Here is a 16092-nt window from a genome sequence, read left to right on the forward strand (position 1 = left end):
CATAAAAGACATAAAATAAAAAAGGGAAAGCTTGCTCTATCACAGCCATTAAAACAAAGTATTTGAGGCAACTCTGGGGAAATAGGCACTCACACAAACTGGCAGTGGTAGGAATATTTCTAATTAACATCAGCTTTATGGATAACAAATTTAACAATATGTGTTAAAATAATTAAAAATTTTACATCCTTTGACTTAGATATCCCCCTTTTAGATCTATTTCCTGCCCTGGCCAGTATGGCTCAGTTGGTTGAGCATCGGTGCACTGAAAGTTCGCTGGTTCGGTTCCTGGTCACTGGTTGGAATGCATACTGGAGACAACTGATTGATGTTTCTCACTCCCTTCTACCTTCCTCTCTCTCTCAAATCAATAAAAACATATCTTTTATATCCTTATGAAATAATTACAGATGTGCCCACAGATTTTGCCACTAGATGTTTAAACTGTTTATAATTTCAACTAATTTGTAAAGAACTCAAAGAATTTGCTTTATCTTTTAATTTTACAATTAAGTAGGTCTTTTTTCTTTTTAACCAGTCAACTACTTGATTAAAAGGTCAACCAACCACTCAATTAACTACAGAAAAATTTTTTTTTTTAAATTTTCACCAAGGATACACTTTTATCGATTTTTAGAGAGAAGAAGTGGGAGGTGGGGGAGATATGTGAGAGAAAAACAGTGATCGGTACCCTCTTGTACAAGCCTTGGGGATCAAAACTACAAGTATGTGCTCTGATTGAGAATCGAACTGGGAGTTTTTTGGTGTATAGAACAATACACTAAACTGAGCCACCGGCCAGGGTCATAATAATATTTTTTAATTAATCAATTGTTAATTGACTGTCACATCTCCATCAACAAGTCACCTTTTCCGGCCCCAAAATAAAAAAGCAGCCCTTCTACTAATGTAGGCTTTACAATCAGATCAGTTAGATAAGAAAATAACTTTAGTATTCCATTTAACTACTGAATTAATTAACCAGTAAATATCCAAGTCACTTAAAGAGATAAATTGATAGCAGTTTTATGACGTAAGTACTATGGAAGTCTCCTAAAATAAGCTAATGTAAATTAGAGATTAAGGGAAGAAAAATTGCCTCAGGATTCAGATAGCTTTTATGATTTGGGAATCCGTATAATGACCTAATGCAAATTCAAAAATTAGGCTCCAAAATACAATATATCACCCATATTATAAGGCCACTTATATTCCAAAGTATTTAAATATTTGGAAAATTCTTTTGTACCTGCAATGGATACAAATAGGCACATCTTCATGTTCTTGGTATTTCCTCATTAAGCTTATCATATCCAGAATAGAATCAAATGATGAAGGAACATCATGGTCTGGCCAGTTCACATAATGAAACTGATATAGCCTCCGAGATTCCTTCAAGAATAACAAAAATTCAATAATTATGAAAATACATTTGCAAATTTTAAAACATATAGAAAAGCTGCATATCTCACTTTACTGTCATTTCAAGATAGTTGTATGGTATTCAGTATCACATTAAAAAAACAAAGTAGGTTCAGGGTTTAATCCCCAGTTGGAGAGTGTACTGGAGGCAACCAATCAATCTCTCTCTCTCTCTCTCCCCCTCCTTCCCCTCTCTCTAAAAACAAAGCAATAAAAACATTTAAAGAAAAATTTAAAAAATTAGTGATAGTCTACATTTATTGACTATTTACCATCTACCTAGTACTTAATTGCCATATAATGTCATAAGAAAGGTACTGTTAATACTATTCTCATTTTATAGGTAAGAAAATTGAGATAACCTGTTTAAAATTTCATAGCAATAGAAATAAAAAATGAAAAATTAAAAAAAAAATGCTGAAACTGGTTTGACTCAGTGGATAGAGCGTTGGCCTGAGGACTGAAAGGTCCCAGGTTCGATTCCAGTCAAGGGCATGGACCTTGACTGCGGGCACATCCCTAGTGGGAGATGTGCAGGAGGCAGCTGATCAATGTTTCTCTCTCATCGATGTTCCTAACTCTCTATCTCTCTCCCTTCCTCTCTGTAAAAAATCAATAAAATATATTTTTAAAAAAAAATTTCATAGCAAGTGACCAATGTGGGATCCGAACTCAGGCAGTCTTACCTCCAGAGCATGCTCTTTAAACATTACACTGTATATACTATTTAATTAATCCAGAGCATTAGGTGGATGAACAATATATCATAAGCACTGTGTTAGAATCTACTGCAACTAGAAGACTAATAGAATATTTAAACCAAAAAAGAAAATTAGAAATGGACCTGTTTAACCCCAAACCCACTTGTCTTCTTTCCGATGAGTCAGTATATATGGGGGAACTCCCAACCCCTGACACTTTCAGAGGATCTGTGAGTTTTAAAATATTTTCATAGTAGTACTAATGTATTTTCTATTTGCCTTTTCACTCTCATTCTCTCATGTGTGTACAGCAGGGTGTTCCCAAGACTACTTGACTTATGATGATGTGATCACTTTGACAGCTAACAGAATATATGCTTGTGTATTCATGCTTTTAAGTTTTCTTCTGTTTAAATTTCCAATATAGTAAATATTGAAAGATATAACCCACATAAACAAAAGATCTTTGAATCTTCAATAATTTTTAAGAATGTAAGAGTTCTGCTATGAAAAACCTTGAGAATGGTTATTCTAAGTGTTTAACTGAAAGAACACCTGCTCTGAATCCAGATTAAAACTGTATTAAAATTCAATTTCTGCCATTTACTGAGTAACTTTAGGGAAGCTAGTTAACATGTTAAAGACTCTGTATCTTCATTAATGTGCAGTGGAGATAACCACTATTTGAAATGCCTGATACATTACTGAAATTTAATAATGTACCTATCATTATCACCATAAAATTAAAAGTAGCAACCAAAGTATAATAAATAACTCAACTAAAGGAACATGATTAGTCAAGTCAGAATGGGGAATAAGAGTACCAGTACCATGTTTTCTTATAAACAGCAAAGTAGGAGTTGTAAGTATGTTTACAGATGCATTAGTTGGGAAAGAATGATGAACTTCACGTCAAGCTAAATTATATACTATGGTTTCAAAATTAAGCTAATAAAAATAGAGAAATTGAGGAACAAGTTGACAAGCATTCTCTAATGTCCATCAGATTTTTTCTTTGATTTCTCCCTAGACAATTATCATTCCATATGGCTCTGAAACACTGAAGTCAAGGGCCCTTGAGTGAAAACAATATGTATCTAAATGATTACTTGGCTTTGATGGTAGTTTGTCTCTTTCTAAAATACTATAGACTGTAAAAGTGGGTCATAATTACCGAAGCAATGCTATACTATGCTATTGCAATGAATACATTTGTAGCAAAGAAACTAACTATTCCAAATACAGTAAATTTAATTTAGGGAGAGCTATTCTAAGTTAGTTAAAATTTATCTTATTTTATTTATTTTACTAGAGGCCCAGTGCATGAAAATTCATGCACTGGAGGGGAGGGGGGTGTCCTTTCACCCGTCCTGCCCCCTCTCACAGTCCGGAAGCCCTCAGGGGCGGGAGGTGACCTGGCGATCAGGGGAAGGCAACGCTCTCATCACATCTCTGCTGTTGCCACTGCCAGCAGTGCAAGCCTCGGCCAGCCCTGGTTACCTGAGCCTTGGGCAGCCCTGGGCAGCAGCCATATGAGGCTTGTGTGCACCTCAGGCCGGCCCTGAGGGGTTGGGGGGCTGAGGGGACTGGGGGACTTGTGAGCACTTGGTATATGCCACACATATAAAGAACTTTACAATGGTTAACTTAACTCTTATGAATTATTAATAGTACGATTTTCATTTTTAGATCAACAAATTGAGGCACAATAAGATTAAGCAATTTGACCAAAATTCCACAGCCGTCGAGGCTGAGGGGACTGGGCACTGCGCACTGCAATCTTTGAGGGTATGGCAGTGCATTAGCATATTCCCTCCTTACTGGCTATAGGTGCCACCATCTTTGCAATGGTGTGAGGGTCAATTAGCATATTCCCTCTTTATTAGATAGGATAATTATTTATATTACATTACTATCTAACTTTATAAGCATAAACCTCAAGATACTAAATAAAACATTACTCTGATTTTCATTATTGTACATAACTAAAAGGTTTTTTAAGTCTCCTTAACTATGTAAGATAGTATGTATTATTTATGCCTTCTCTTTAAAAATTATCTTTAGAGTCCTGGCTGGTGTGGCTCAGTTGGTTAGGTGTCATCCCATGCACTGAAAGACTGCTGGTTTGATTCCCAGTCAGGGCACATGCCCAGGTTGCTGGCTAGATACCCGGTAGGGGACGTGCAGGAGACAGATTGATGTTTCACTCTCACATCGATGTTTCTCTCTCCCTTTTCCTCTCTCTCTAAAAAGCAATATAATAAATCTTTTAAAAAGTTATCCTTAGAAATTCTCTCTAAATGAAAAATACTTACATTCTGGAATTCAAGTAAGAGTGTCCTAATGAAGTAGTCTGGTCTTGCTTGTTCAGCTTCCTAAATAAAGGGGGAAACACTTGTGAGTCAGTAACATTAAAACATATACAGTACTCACCAAAACAAATAAGAAACTCGTAAAGTCTACACTCTAAAATTAACCATTACTTGGTGTACCTAGTAATTACAAAAATAATCATTCTAAAAGCCATGAACTTAAGCTTTATATATATATATTTTTCCCATTCAACAAAAGGGAAACTTTATTGAGGCCTCAGGGCCATGGGATTGAGGCAGAAGGCCACTATGTGGGCTGAAGAGGTGGCAGAGGGGCCTCATTGAACCTTCTTGGGGCACAAGTTGTTGGTGTGGCTGCACTTCTTCTGGCAGTTGACAGTGCAGGGGTGCAGGCAGGTGTAACAAGTCACAATTGTACTTCTGAGTGAGCTAGCATAGAGACAACTCAATGCTGCCACCCTGCAGACAAAGCACCAAGCCAGGGTGGACTCTTTCTGGATACTGAAGTTTGAGGAAGTGCAGCCATCCTCCAGCTATTTGCCGGCAAAAAATCAGACACTGCTGGTCAGGCGGGGTGCCCTCCTTGTCTTGGATTTTACTTTGGTATTCTCAAAGGTGTCACTAGGCTCAACCTCAAAGGTGATGGTCTTGCCACTCAGGGTTTTCACAAAGATCTGCAACTCTGCGTCTGCCTAGGACACTATTCCACCACATAGTTGAAGAGAAAGAGGGTGGTGTATATATACTTTTAAACAGAAGTATCTGTTAACTAATTCCTTAGCTAAAACTCTATCTTCCAGTAAAAGTAACGAACATCACCAGAATCATGTAATAGAAATAATACAAACAAAATGTCACTTCTTAGTACCTACTACCACCTACAACCATTACATCTTTCCATAAAGATTTCCTTTCCCTACTTAACACTCACCTCTGTTAACTGGATCCAACTATAGAAGGAAGGATATGCTCAGAAACTGCCAAATTGTTATTCTGATTAAGGATAACATTACCACTTTATTTTTATTTTTTTTTAATATATTTTATTGATTTTTTACAGAAAGGAAGGGAGAGAGAGATAGAGCTAGAAATATCGATGAGAGAGAAACATCCATCAGCTGCCTCCCACACACCTCCTCCTGGGGATGTGCCCACAACCCAGGTACATGCCCTTGACCGGAATCGAACCTGGGACCTTTCAGTCCACAGGCCGACGCTCTATCCACTGAGCCAAACCGGTTTCGGCAACATTACCACTTTAAAAGTCTTTTAGTACCATTTGTCAAAGTATTAGAGTAAAACCTCTATGTCAGTTTGTCCCGAAGCAAACAATGCTTTATTTCAGTAGTTAAAACCATAGGCAATGACTTCAAGAGCAACATATTGTTTTATTGATAAAAAACAATACAATATTATTCTGCTTTAATTTTTAAAGTCATCCTAATTTACTTTGAACTTTTCAAATAACATTAAGGGAGAAGTATTTTTGTTTATTTTCATCTAAAATAAGTACGAATAAAAACACTGGCCCAAGACTTAATTTTTTTCTTGCCTATAAAGCTAGTAAATATTTTGGCTTTGCAGGCCATAAAATCTCTGCCTACTCAACTTTGCTACTGTGATAGGCAAATATGTACATTAATGGGCCTGGTTGTACTCCAACAAAACTTTGTTTACTAATCAGGTAGTGGTTAGATTTACCCATGGACAGTGTGCTAACATCTGGTCTAACTGGATTACATACAGCAACTATGATCCGTGACTGAGCTCCTGCTAGCCACTCTTCTCACTTCCACCGACTCTTTACCCTCCTCATTCCCAAACCAAGAGAGCTCCTGATACTGTCCTTCCTTAGTCTCAAACTCTAACGGTCAAATAATCAAGTCACTTACACTGGTTACTTTCATCAACTTGTTTCTAAATTTTATTTTTGTTTACATCAGGGATAACAAATCCTAAGTTGTCTGAAACAATCATAAGACAAATTACCTTCCTTTAAAAAAAATTTTTTTTAATTTATTTCAGAAAGAGAAAGGGAGAGGGAGAGAGTGATACGAACATCAATGATGAGAATCACTGATTGGCTGCCTCCTGCACAACCCACACTTGGGACTGAGCTCGCAACCCAGGCACCTGCTTTGATTAGGAATCAAACTGTGACTGCCTGGTCAATAGGTTGATGCTCAACCACTGACCCACACCAGCCAGGCCAAATTATCTTGCATCTTACATAAAAAATTTGTTTCTTAAACAAGAATCAATTCCAATGCTGACAAATCAAACCAGCTGTTACTAACCAAATCAAACCTCATTAAGGACTTTGTAATTATTTTTAGTTCAATTGAAAATTACCCAAAAATACATCTTTTTTTCAAATTATAAACTATGTTGAAAATTTTAAAGTTGTTTTGCTGTTGACTGTTAAGCACTATGTATTTCACCTGAATTTTAACACTGAGTATAGTTATTACATTAAAATTTGCAAATGTTGAACGCAACCACACTGCACAGTACTCGACTGTCAGGGAGTTAATATTGTAGAATACTTCCTGGGCTGGCGAGGGGGGATGTGTTCCCTCATAGAAGTAGAGAATATTTTATGTATTGATTTTTATTAATTTCAAATAATATGAAATGCAGTATGATTTTTAAAAATGCTTATATTTAACACAACAAACAGTTCATTCTAACCAGGACTTTAGAGTATTGACTTCATATTAATTCCAGACAGTTAACTCTGAGTTATAGTTAACATTACAAAACCACATTGTATTTATAAAGGAGACTGTATAACATAAGTTGAGTCCTTTCTATATCAATGTAGGAAGCACTAAGCTTTGGGTATGCATCAGAGGAATTCACAAGTTATAAGTAAGTACAAATAAATCATAAAACTATGGACTTCTTGAACTCACCAATTATAGATAAAATCATAGAAATTATTTATCATTGAACCATGAAAAACAAAGTAAAAAGCAAGCAATTCTGAAATGGGGAATGTGATAGTTAATTTTATGTGTCAACTTAACTGGATCATTGAGTGATTAATATCAAATGTTTGATATTTGATCAAAATTATTCTTGGTGTTTCTGTGAGGGTATTTTTGGGTGAGATTAATAGCCTGGGTCTCCAGCACCCTCACCCACCACCCTGCAGATTTTGGACCTGCCAGCCTCCATAATAATGTGAGCCAATTCCAAATAATAAATCTCTTTCCCTTTATAGCAGTGATGGCGAACCTTTTGAGCTCGGCGTGTCAGCATTTTGAAAAGCCCTAACTTAACTCTGGTGCCGTGTCACATAGAGAAATTTCTTTGTATTTGCAACCATAGTAAAACAAAGATGTGTGTGTGTGTGTGTGTGTGTGTGTGTGTGTATCTGTATCTATATCTATATATCTATTTTATGTGCCTCAGGCATGAAACAGCTCTGGCCACCGACACAGGCATCAAGCTAGGATGAACTAAGGACTGTACATCTGCTTTGCCCCTGACTGATATAAGAGCAACACCACCAATCAGGTGTCTCCTTGCCCATTGCCAGGGGGTAAAGGATGTATATTTTTGATATTTATTTTATATATTTAAATGCCATTTAACAAAGAAAAATCAACGAAAAAAATGAGTTCATGTGTCAGAGGTGTCATAGGTTCATAGGTTCGCCATCACTGTTTTATACATACACATGATATTGGTTCTCTTTCTCCAGAAAACTCTGACTAATATAGGTAAGTTACTGAATTTCCGTGTTTGCTCAATCCTGGATCTTTTGAATTGAGTAAATAAGAAAATACACTTCCTTTAGGTCATTAAAAAAGGTGCCATCATGTGTAACCCAAAGCAAATTATTGTTACTATTTTAAAGCTTGCTTATATTTTACTATTTTTTCCTTCATGTTTTGTTTTTAAATTCATTTTCTCAGATTTCTGTTATGTTATTTTTAGGACTTCAATTTAATTCATTTCCAGAGCTCATTAAATAGTTAGATATTTCAAGTTTCTTATCAAATTGTCTGCCACAAAGATCAAACTTTACGTCTCGCATGGCAATTCTTAAACCTATCTTTGTATATAATTAGAACATTGTGGAGGGAGTAACAGATATGAAAAATTAATATGATAAACTACATGCCAGTCATCAAGGGTTTCAAATAGATCACCCAGGTGACAGTTATTACATTTACTCATATATAAACACTTACTAACAACTTTGATATTCAAAGACTAACAGAGAATTCACATAAGGTACAAGTGATTTATATATTTATGAAGTCATTCCAAAAACTTCTAAATTTTAAAGCAATATAAAAATGATATTAATATTTGTTTAGTATAATTAAATGTAGATTTACAATGGAAACACTGAGCGTAATTTATATAAAACTGGGTTTGTACCATATTATAATTTAATTATTCATCAGTCTAGCATGCCAATTTTCTGATTAAAGTAACATACATATAAACAGGTACTTACACAAGAAATTTTAAATGGTGCAAATGTTATAGGGTCTTCTTCATACAAAGGCCAATAGCGCTCACACTTTTTCTGTTGTCAAAACAAAAACAAAAACAAAAGTTAGTTAAGTAATCCATGACATAGTTTTTCTTGAACTTTTATTAATATTTTGTGTTCAGGTGTTTAGCTTGTCGTTCCTTCCCAGAAAACAGAAAAATTGCCAGCAGTAGGCAAGGAGCTGAGACAATGCATACTTGTCCAATTGTTCTTTTTTATTATTATCATTAAATATACTTTTTAATGATTTCAGAGAGAGAGAGAGAGAGAGAGAGAGAGAGAGAGAGAGAGAACGAAACATAGAAACATCAATGATGAAAATCATTGATTGGATGCCTCCCGCACGCCCTACACTGGGGTCAAGCCCGCAACCGGGGCATGTGCTCCCGATCACAATTGAACCCGGGACCCCTCATTCCACAGGCCGATGCTCCATCTACTGAGCCAAACCAGCCAGGGCCCTATTATTCTTAAAAATGAGTGACTGTGGGAGAAACCAAGATGGTGGCATAGGTAAACACCGGAAATTGCTGCCTCGCACAACCACTTCAAAAATACAACTAAAAGACAAAACAAACATCATCCAGAACCACAGGAAGGCTGGCTGAGTGGAAATTCTACAACTAGAAGGAAAGAGAAAAGCACACTGAGACTCAGAGGAGCTGCGGAAGTAAAGTGCAGAGATACGGAGGCGCACGTGGAAAGGGCTGGCAACTGAGGACGCGGTTGTCTTTTTCAATGGGGAGGGAATCTCAAGCTCCCGACTGCACTCAACTCCAGTTCCAGGAAGTCTCTGGGGACCCAGACTCATACAGGGAGAAACTGGACTGTCTGGCATTGGTCGGAACTCGAGGGCGGCTTTCTCTCAGAGGTGCTTGCAGCGATTACCTGGACACTGAGACTTGGGGCCTCTTAGGGTAGGACTGAGGATCAGCCATAGCTGTTTGCTCCACCCTGTTGATTCCCTGAGACCCCGCCCCACCCAAACTGTGTGCAGAGGCTTTTGCATATGAAAGGCCTGGCCCTTTGCAATGTGAAAATTACCTAACAAACTGCAGCTGGGTCAGAGAGACCCAGAACTTCCAAAAGAAGGCCCAAGGCCCCACAGCAGCTTGCATTGCTTCACAGCTGGGTCTCATCTGGGCACCTCCAAAACCCAAACAAAGAAGAGAAATCTGCAGATCTCTCAGTAGGTGCTGCTGGGTAGCCTCAGGCAGAGGCTAAATTAGCACCTCGTTAGAGATCCAAGAGCCAGTGTACCCAGTGGTCAGAGTGGGACCATCCAGATTACAACTCCTCAGATCCATAAGGGACACACTCAGGGGGCAGACTCAGTGAGCACCAAAGCCCCACTGAAGCAAGTCTTGCCCCAGAAGGGTGTCTCCAGCACAGAAGTTCTCCCACTGTAGACACAGCTGATTCTCACAGCCAATTGACCTGGAGGTCAACTCCTCCCACTGATACCTACAACAATCAAGGCTTAACTACAACAAGACTGTGCACAAAGCCCACAAAGGGGTGCACCAAGAGTGTCCACCTCAGGTAATTGGGGAGGCTGAGCCACTGGGCACTATAGGACACCTAGCACAGGAAGCCACTCTATCAACACAGGGAAGCAGCCAAAATGAAGAGACAAAGAAACAGGTCACAAATGACAGAAATTGAGGAAAGCAAACTACTGGATATAGAGGTCAAAACCACGGTTATAAGGTTTTTCAAGAATTTTCTAGAAGCAGCCGGTAAATTTAGTGAGACCTTCAAGAAATCTAGTGAGACCCTCGAGGATATGAACAAGGACCAACTAGAAATTAAGCATACACTGACTAAAATAAAGAATATTATACAGAGTTCCAACAGCACACTAGAGAATTGCAAGAATCAAGTCAACGATTTGAAATACGAAGAAGCAAAAAACACCCAACCGGGAAAACAAAAAGAAAAAAGAATCCAAAAATATGAAGATAGTGTAAGGAGCCTCTGGGACAACTTCAAGCATACCAATATCCGAATTATGGGGGTGCCAGAAGAAGAGAGAGAGCAAGATATTGAAAACCTATTTGAAGAAAAAATGACAGAAAACTTCCCCTACCTGGTGAAAGAAAGTCTTACAAGTCCAGGAAGCACAGAGAACCCCAAACAAAAGGAATCCAAAGAGGACCACACCAAGACACATCATAATTTAAATGCCAAGAGCAAAAGACAAAGAGAGAACCTTAAAAGCAGCAAGAGAAAGAAACTCAGTTACCTACAAGGGAGTACCCATATGACTGCCAGCTGATTTCTCAACAGAAACTTTGCAGGCCAGAAGAGAGTGGCAAGAAATATTCAAATTGATGAATAGCAAGAACCTACAACCAAGATTACTTGACCCAGCAATGCTATCATTCAGAATTGAAGGTCAGATAAAGAGCTTCACAGATAAGAAAAAGCTAAAGGAGTTCATCACTACCAAACCAGTATTATATGGAATGCTGAAAGTATCCTTTAAGAGGAAGAAGAAAATAAAGGTAAAGATTCAAATTATGAACAACAAATACACATCTATCAACAAGTGAATCCAAAAATCAAGTGAAAAAATAATCTGATGAACACAATAAACTGGTGAATATACTAGAATCAGGGGCATAGAAAGGGAGTGGACTATTCTCGGGGGGGGTGGGGGTGGGGGGGGGTACTGGGGGTGCAGGAAGAGACTGGAGAAAAATCGTACACCTATGGATGAGGACAGTGGGGGGCAGGGAGGTAAGAGCAGAGGGTGGGGTGGGAACCGTGTGGAGGGGAGCTATGGGGGGAAAAAAGAGGAGCAACTGTAATAATCTGAACAATAAAGATTTAATTTAAAAAAGAAAAGAGTTACTGTGTTATCTCCCCAAGGTTAATCATAAGAACATTATGAACATCCTCCTCTAGGGAAAAAAAAATAAAACCTACTTTTTAAAAAGTGCCTGGCACAAGATCCATTTCGAATGAAGAGTTGTCAGGCAAGTTTTAAAGCCTATAAAATAGCATCCCCTTAATATCTGGCTGAATTCCCATTAAATGTAAAATCTGTGGCATAATAGAAAGAGCATTCTACTTGGTATCAGAAGAATTTTACAAGTACTAATTTTCCTCTTTAATTGATCTTTAGTTTCTTTACCTGTAAAAATGGGAATGATCCTAATCTTATACGATTATTGTGAGTACTAAATAACAATACATTTCAAATGTTCTATTGATGGCAAAAACTCATTAATTAAAGTTTAAATTATCCACTTTTATTTGAAACTAGAGGCCCAGTGCACAAAATTCCTCATGACATTCATGCACTGAGGGTGGGGTCCATCAGTCGGGCCTGCGCCCTCTCACAGTCTGAGAGCCCTCGGGGGATGTCCGACTGACGTCTTAGGCCCGCTCCCAGCAGGAAGCAAGCCTAAGCCATCATTAGGACATCCTTAGTGCTATTGCGGAGGCAGGCGAGACTCTTGCCACTGCTGCTATGCTTGCCAGCTGTGAGCCCAGCTTCTGGCTGAGCGATGCTCCCCCCGTGGGAGCTCACTGACCACCAGGTGGCAGCTCCTGCATTGAGCGTCTGCACCCCTGGTGGTCAGTGCGTGTCACAGCAACCAGTCGCTATTCGGTCAATCTGCATATGAGCCTTTTATTATATAAGACTAGAGGCCTGGTGCATAAAAATTTGTGGGATCCCTCAGCCCAGCCTATGCCCTCTTGCAGTCTGGCACCACTCAGAGGATTTCCACCTGCTCCCCTGGGGGGAGCGGGCCTAATCTGGCAGTCAGACATCCCTCTGGCAGCCCGGCAGCCCTCGGGGGATGTCCACTTGCCAGCAGGGAGCAGACCTAAGCTGCAGTCAGACATCCTTAGTGCTGCTGAGGAGGCAGTAGAGGCTCCCGCCACCACCGCTGTGCTAGCAGCCATCTGCTGGCTTGTGGCTGAGCAGAGGTCCCCTGTGGGAGCACACTGACCACCAGGGGGCAGCTCCTGCATTGAGCATCTGCCCCCTGGTTGTCAGTGTGTGTCATAGTGACCAGTCATTCCAGTCATTCTGCTGTTAGGGTCAATTTGCATATTACCGTTTTATTATATAGATTACAGAAAATGTAATCAGTTTCCCCTCTTACCTTCCTGTTTTAAATAGGTATAGAAATAAAACACTCAATTTTCATTGGTTTTCTAATATCAGAGCTGATCATTTTAGGAAATCAGGTAAGTAAATGAAAGCCAATGTAATAGAATATACAATAATTCCGATGCTAAGAAATGACACAATTTCTCAAAATCCAATAAAATGAAAGCCTTTAAATAAGAATCTAACTTAAACTTTCAGGCAGTATCAGTTCTTACTAAATTCCTATAGCTTCAAATATAGTAAATGGAATTATTACATACAGCTTGGAGTTAACCATAAGCTGATAATATTGCTCAGAAGGCAACCAATTTGAACTATCTAGTATTGTTAGTTTGAGTTACAGCAACACTATTAATATGTTAGAAGGCTAAAAACTACACACCTCCTTTCCCAGAAGTTTATAGAAACTGATAAAAATAATTAAATTATTTTTGAGGATTGTTTTTTGTCTTCTACCTGGTAGTTTTAACATCTTGAATCAGAGAAAACAAATTATGCAAGATTAATTTAGTAAGAATTAAAGCTGTGTGACTAACACCACAGTAACAAAGGGTTATATTGGTATTTATATTTCAGGTATAAACTAATGACTATTAATATCAAAAACTTTATGTTAAACACTATACATACATTACCTATAATCATATATCATTCATGTTAGGGTGAGAAAAGTGAAGCTCAGAGAAGAGTATAAAAAACCATTATTAAAAATTTTGGATTAAAGAAATTCACTGTACCATGGTCAAAGAGCTAGTTAAGTGTAGATTTGTTTGATTTCATTAATTATGCTCTTTCCATTAGGTCACATTCTAAGTCAAGGTTATCAAATAAATTAATAGGCCCTAAGTCACTGACTGCTCACTACAAACAAAGCGCTATCAATTTCAAAATGCTTTTCATAGGCCTGCCCAATGTGGTCCAGTGATTGAGCGTCAACCCATGAATCAGGAGGGCTTGGTTCATTTCACCTGGGTTTTGGGCTTGATCCCCATTAAGGGGCAGGCAGGAGGCAATCAATCAATGATTCTTTCTCATCATTGATGTTTCTATCTCTCTCCCCCTCTCCCTTCCTTTCTGAAATCAATAAAAACATTAAAAAAAAACCCCACAAAAAACCTGCACTCCATTCAACTTAAATATTTCATCAAGTATTATTACTAATATACAATGGGAACTTATTAAAAGAATGAAAAGAACCGGTCTGGGGTGGCTCAGTGGTTGAGCATCAACCTGTGAACCAGAAGGTCATAGTTTGATTCCCGGTCAGGGCACATGCTCAGGTTGTGGGATCGGTCTCCAGTGTGGGGCATGCAGGAGGCAGGCGATCAATAATTTTCTCTCATTAATGATGTTTCTATCTCTTGCTCCCTCTCCCATTATCTCTGAAATTAATAAAACATCTATACTAATAAAAAGGTAATATGCTAATTAGACCGGGTCAACTGGCCATCTTCCAGACATCTGACTTCCTTCCAAAGTCATGGTGGTGGGGGATGAGGCAGAGGCAGTTAGGGGCGATCAGGCTGGCAGGGGTGGGTAGTTGGGGGCGAGATCAAGCTGGCACAGGAGGGCAGTTGGGGGTGATCAGGCAGGCAGGCAGAGAGGTGAGGGGCCCTACTTTAATTGATGAACTAATAAGTATAAAGAAAACTTCAAATCACCACATAATTTGTTTTATAAGTTTGATTTGTGCCGGAAGCCGGTCCATCCTTGCTGCTTGACACAGTCGCTGCAGGATAGAAACATCTGCACAGCATATGTTTCAAGGGAACTGGCGTATATAGCATACTGTTCTTAATATGATTGCTCCCCTTAGCGCTGTGTGTTTTAACCAAGGTCACCTCTCCGAGAAAGGTTGTTTCCCCAGGTAGGGATTTTTCCCTGAAGTCAGGGAGGGGATGAAACTCCTTAACTAAGTGCCAGGCGGGTAGTTAATCAATTTAACTACAAACAATCATGCTTAAGCTACATAATCTTTACTCCCTGGAATGGAGATAAGAAACGCCCTAACCTTTGTAATAGAAATTGACAGGATTAAAATCAACTGGTATAAATACGGATGTAACAAGACAATAAACAGCAGAACCTCTCTGGAGATCCAGACCAGAACTTGGCTGGAGATCCTGGCTAGAGATCCTGGCTAGGCTGCTGATCAACTGAACACTGTCTCCGAGTCTTTCCCTCTTCGCCGACTGTCCACACCTTTGGGGACCCCTGGACCTGCTGGGGTTGGACCCCGGCAGATTTGTGTTATACTTATAGAAAAGGACACAAAGTTTTATTTAACACATTGTATGCGGGAAACGTATTTATACGTTTTACGTATTTATATGTTCTACCAGTGTAATAGAGCGCGGGACACGTATTAATACGTTTTTTATACACTAGCGGTAGAATGCAGGTAATGTATAAATACGTAAACTAAAGTTATCGTAATTTTACTGAACGTTGCCATTTGCGCAAAAAATTAGCAAAAATGGCCCACACCACCTGTTAGCGCGCGATAAAAACTACCCGTATACAATGTGTTAATATCTACTTTATAAATATGTTATTCCCTCTGACAATGAAAACATAGTAGTTGATGATGATGATGATGCAAGAGATCAAGTGAGTTTAAAACTAATTTCACTTGTACAGAGTATAAAAACACCATTATTAAAAATTTTGGATAGAAGGATTTTCTTTGAAGATAGCATAAACAAAAAATGTAATGGTATTTGAAGGAAGAAAAATCAAAATATTCAATTTATAAATTTATAATAATTAATCAGAATTATTTTATTTGACTCATTTTCATTGCTCAATTTTATTCCTGTTTCTAAAATACCTCTCTACTTCGGTCCATAAATAGTATTGTACTTACACTACCATTACATATTTGAAGACTACTAAGCAACAAAAAAATTTATTATTTTAATTATATAATAAAATAAACAAACACAAAAAAGAAAAATAGCATCTACTTTAGCTACTAGAGCTCAAAACATAATA

The 16092-nt window shown here is 38.3% G+C and overlaps 1 protein-coding gene and 1 pseudogene across 22 annotated transcripts in view; both read right to left on the reverse strand.

The window, feature by feature from the left end:
* PTPN12 (protein tyrosine phosphatase non-receptor type 12) overlaps positions 1-16092 on the reverse strand; it is a 104868-nt gene that overhangs the window by 27233 nt on the left and 61543 nt on the right. For 19 of the 22 annotated variants that reach the window (XR_009454799.1, XR_009454798.1, XR_009454801.1 and 16 more), the window contains 3 exons: positions 8931-9002; positions 4439-4498; positions 1250-1392 (listed from right to left, as the gene is read on the reverse strand). Coding sequence is in view for 17 of the 22 variants with exons in the window: in XM_059712729.1 (XP_059568712.1) it covers positions 1250-1392; positions 4439-4498; positions 8931-9002 (275 nt within the window). In the remaining 5 variants the exon portion in view is untranslated. The remainder of the gene's footprint in view (positions 1-1249; positions 1393-4438; positions 4499-8930; positions 9003-16092) is intronic. The other 3 variants (XM_059712735.1, XM_059712732.1, XM_059712741.1) reach the window with 1 other exon arrangement.
* On the reverse strand, positions 7861-8005 carry LOC132211620 (small nucleolar RNA SNORA48; annotated as a pseudogene).

Source organism: Myotis daubentonii, chromosome 10, assembly GCF_963259705.1.
Source record: "Myotis daubentonii chromosome 10, mMyoDau2.1, whole genome shotgun sequence".
In the NCBI taxonomy this organism is placed as follows: Eukaryota; Metazoa; Chordata; class Mammalia; order Chiroptera; family Vespertilionidae; genus Myotis; species Myotis daubentonii.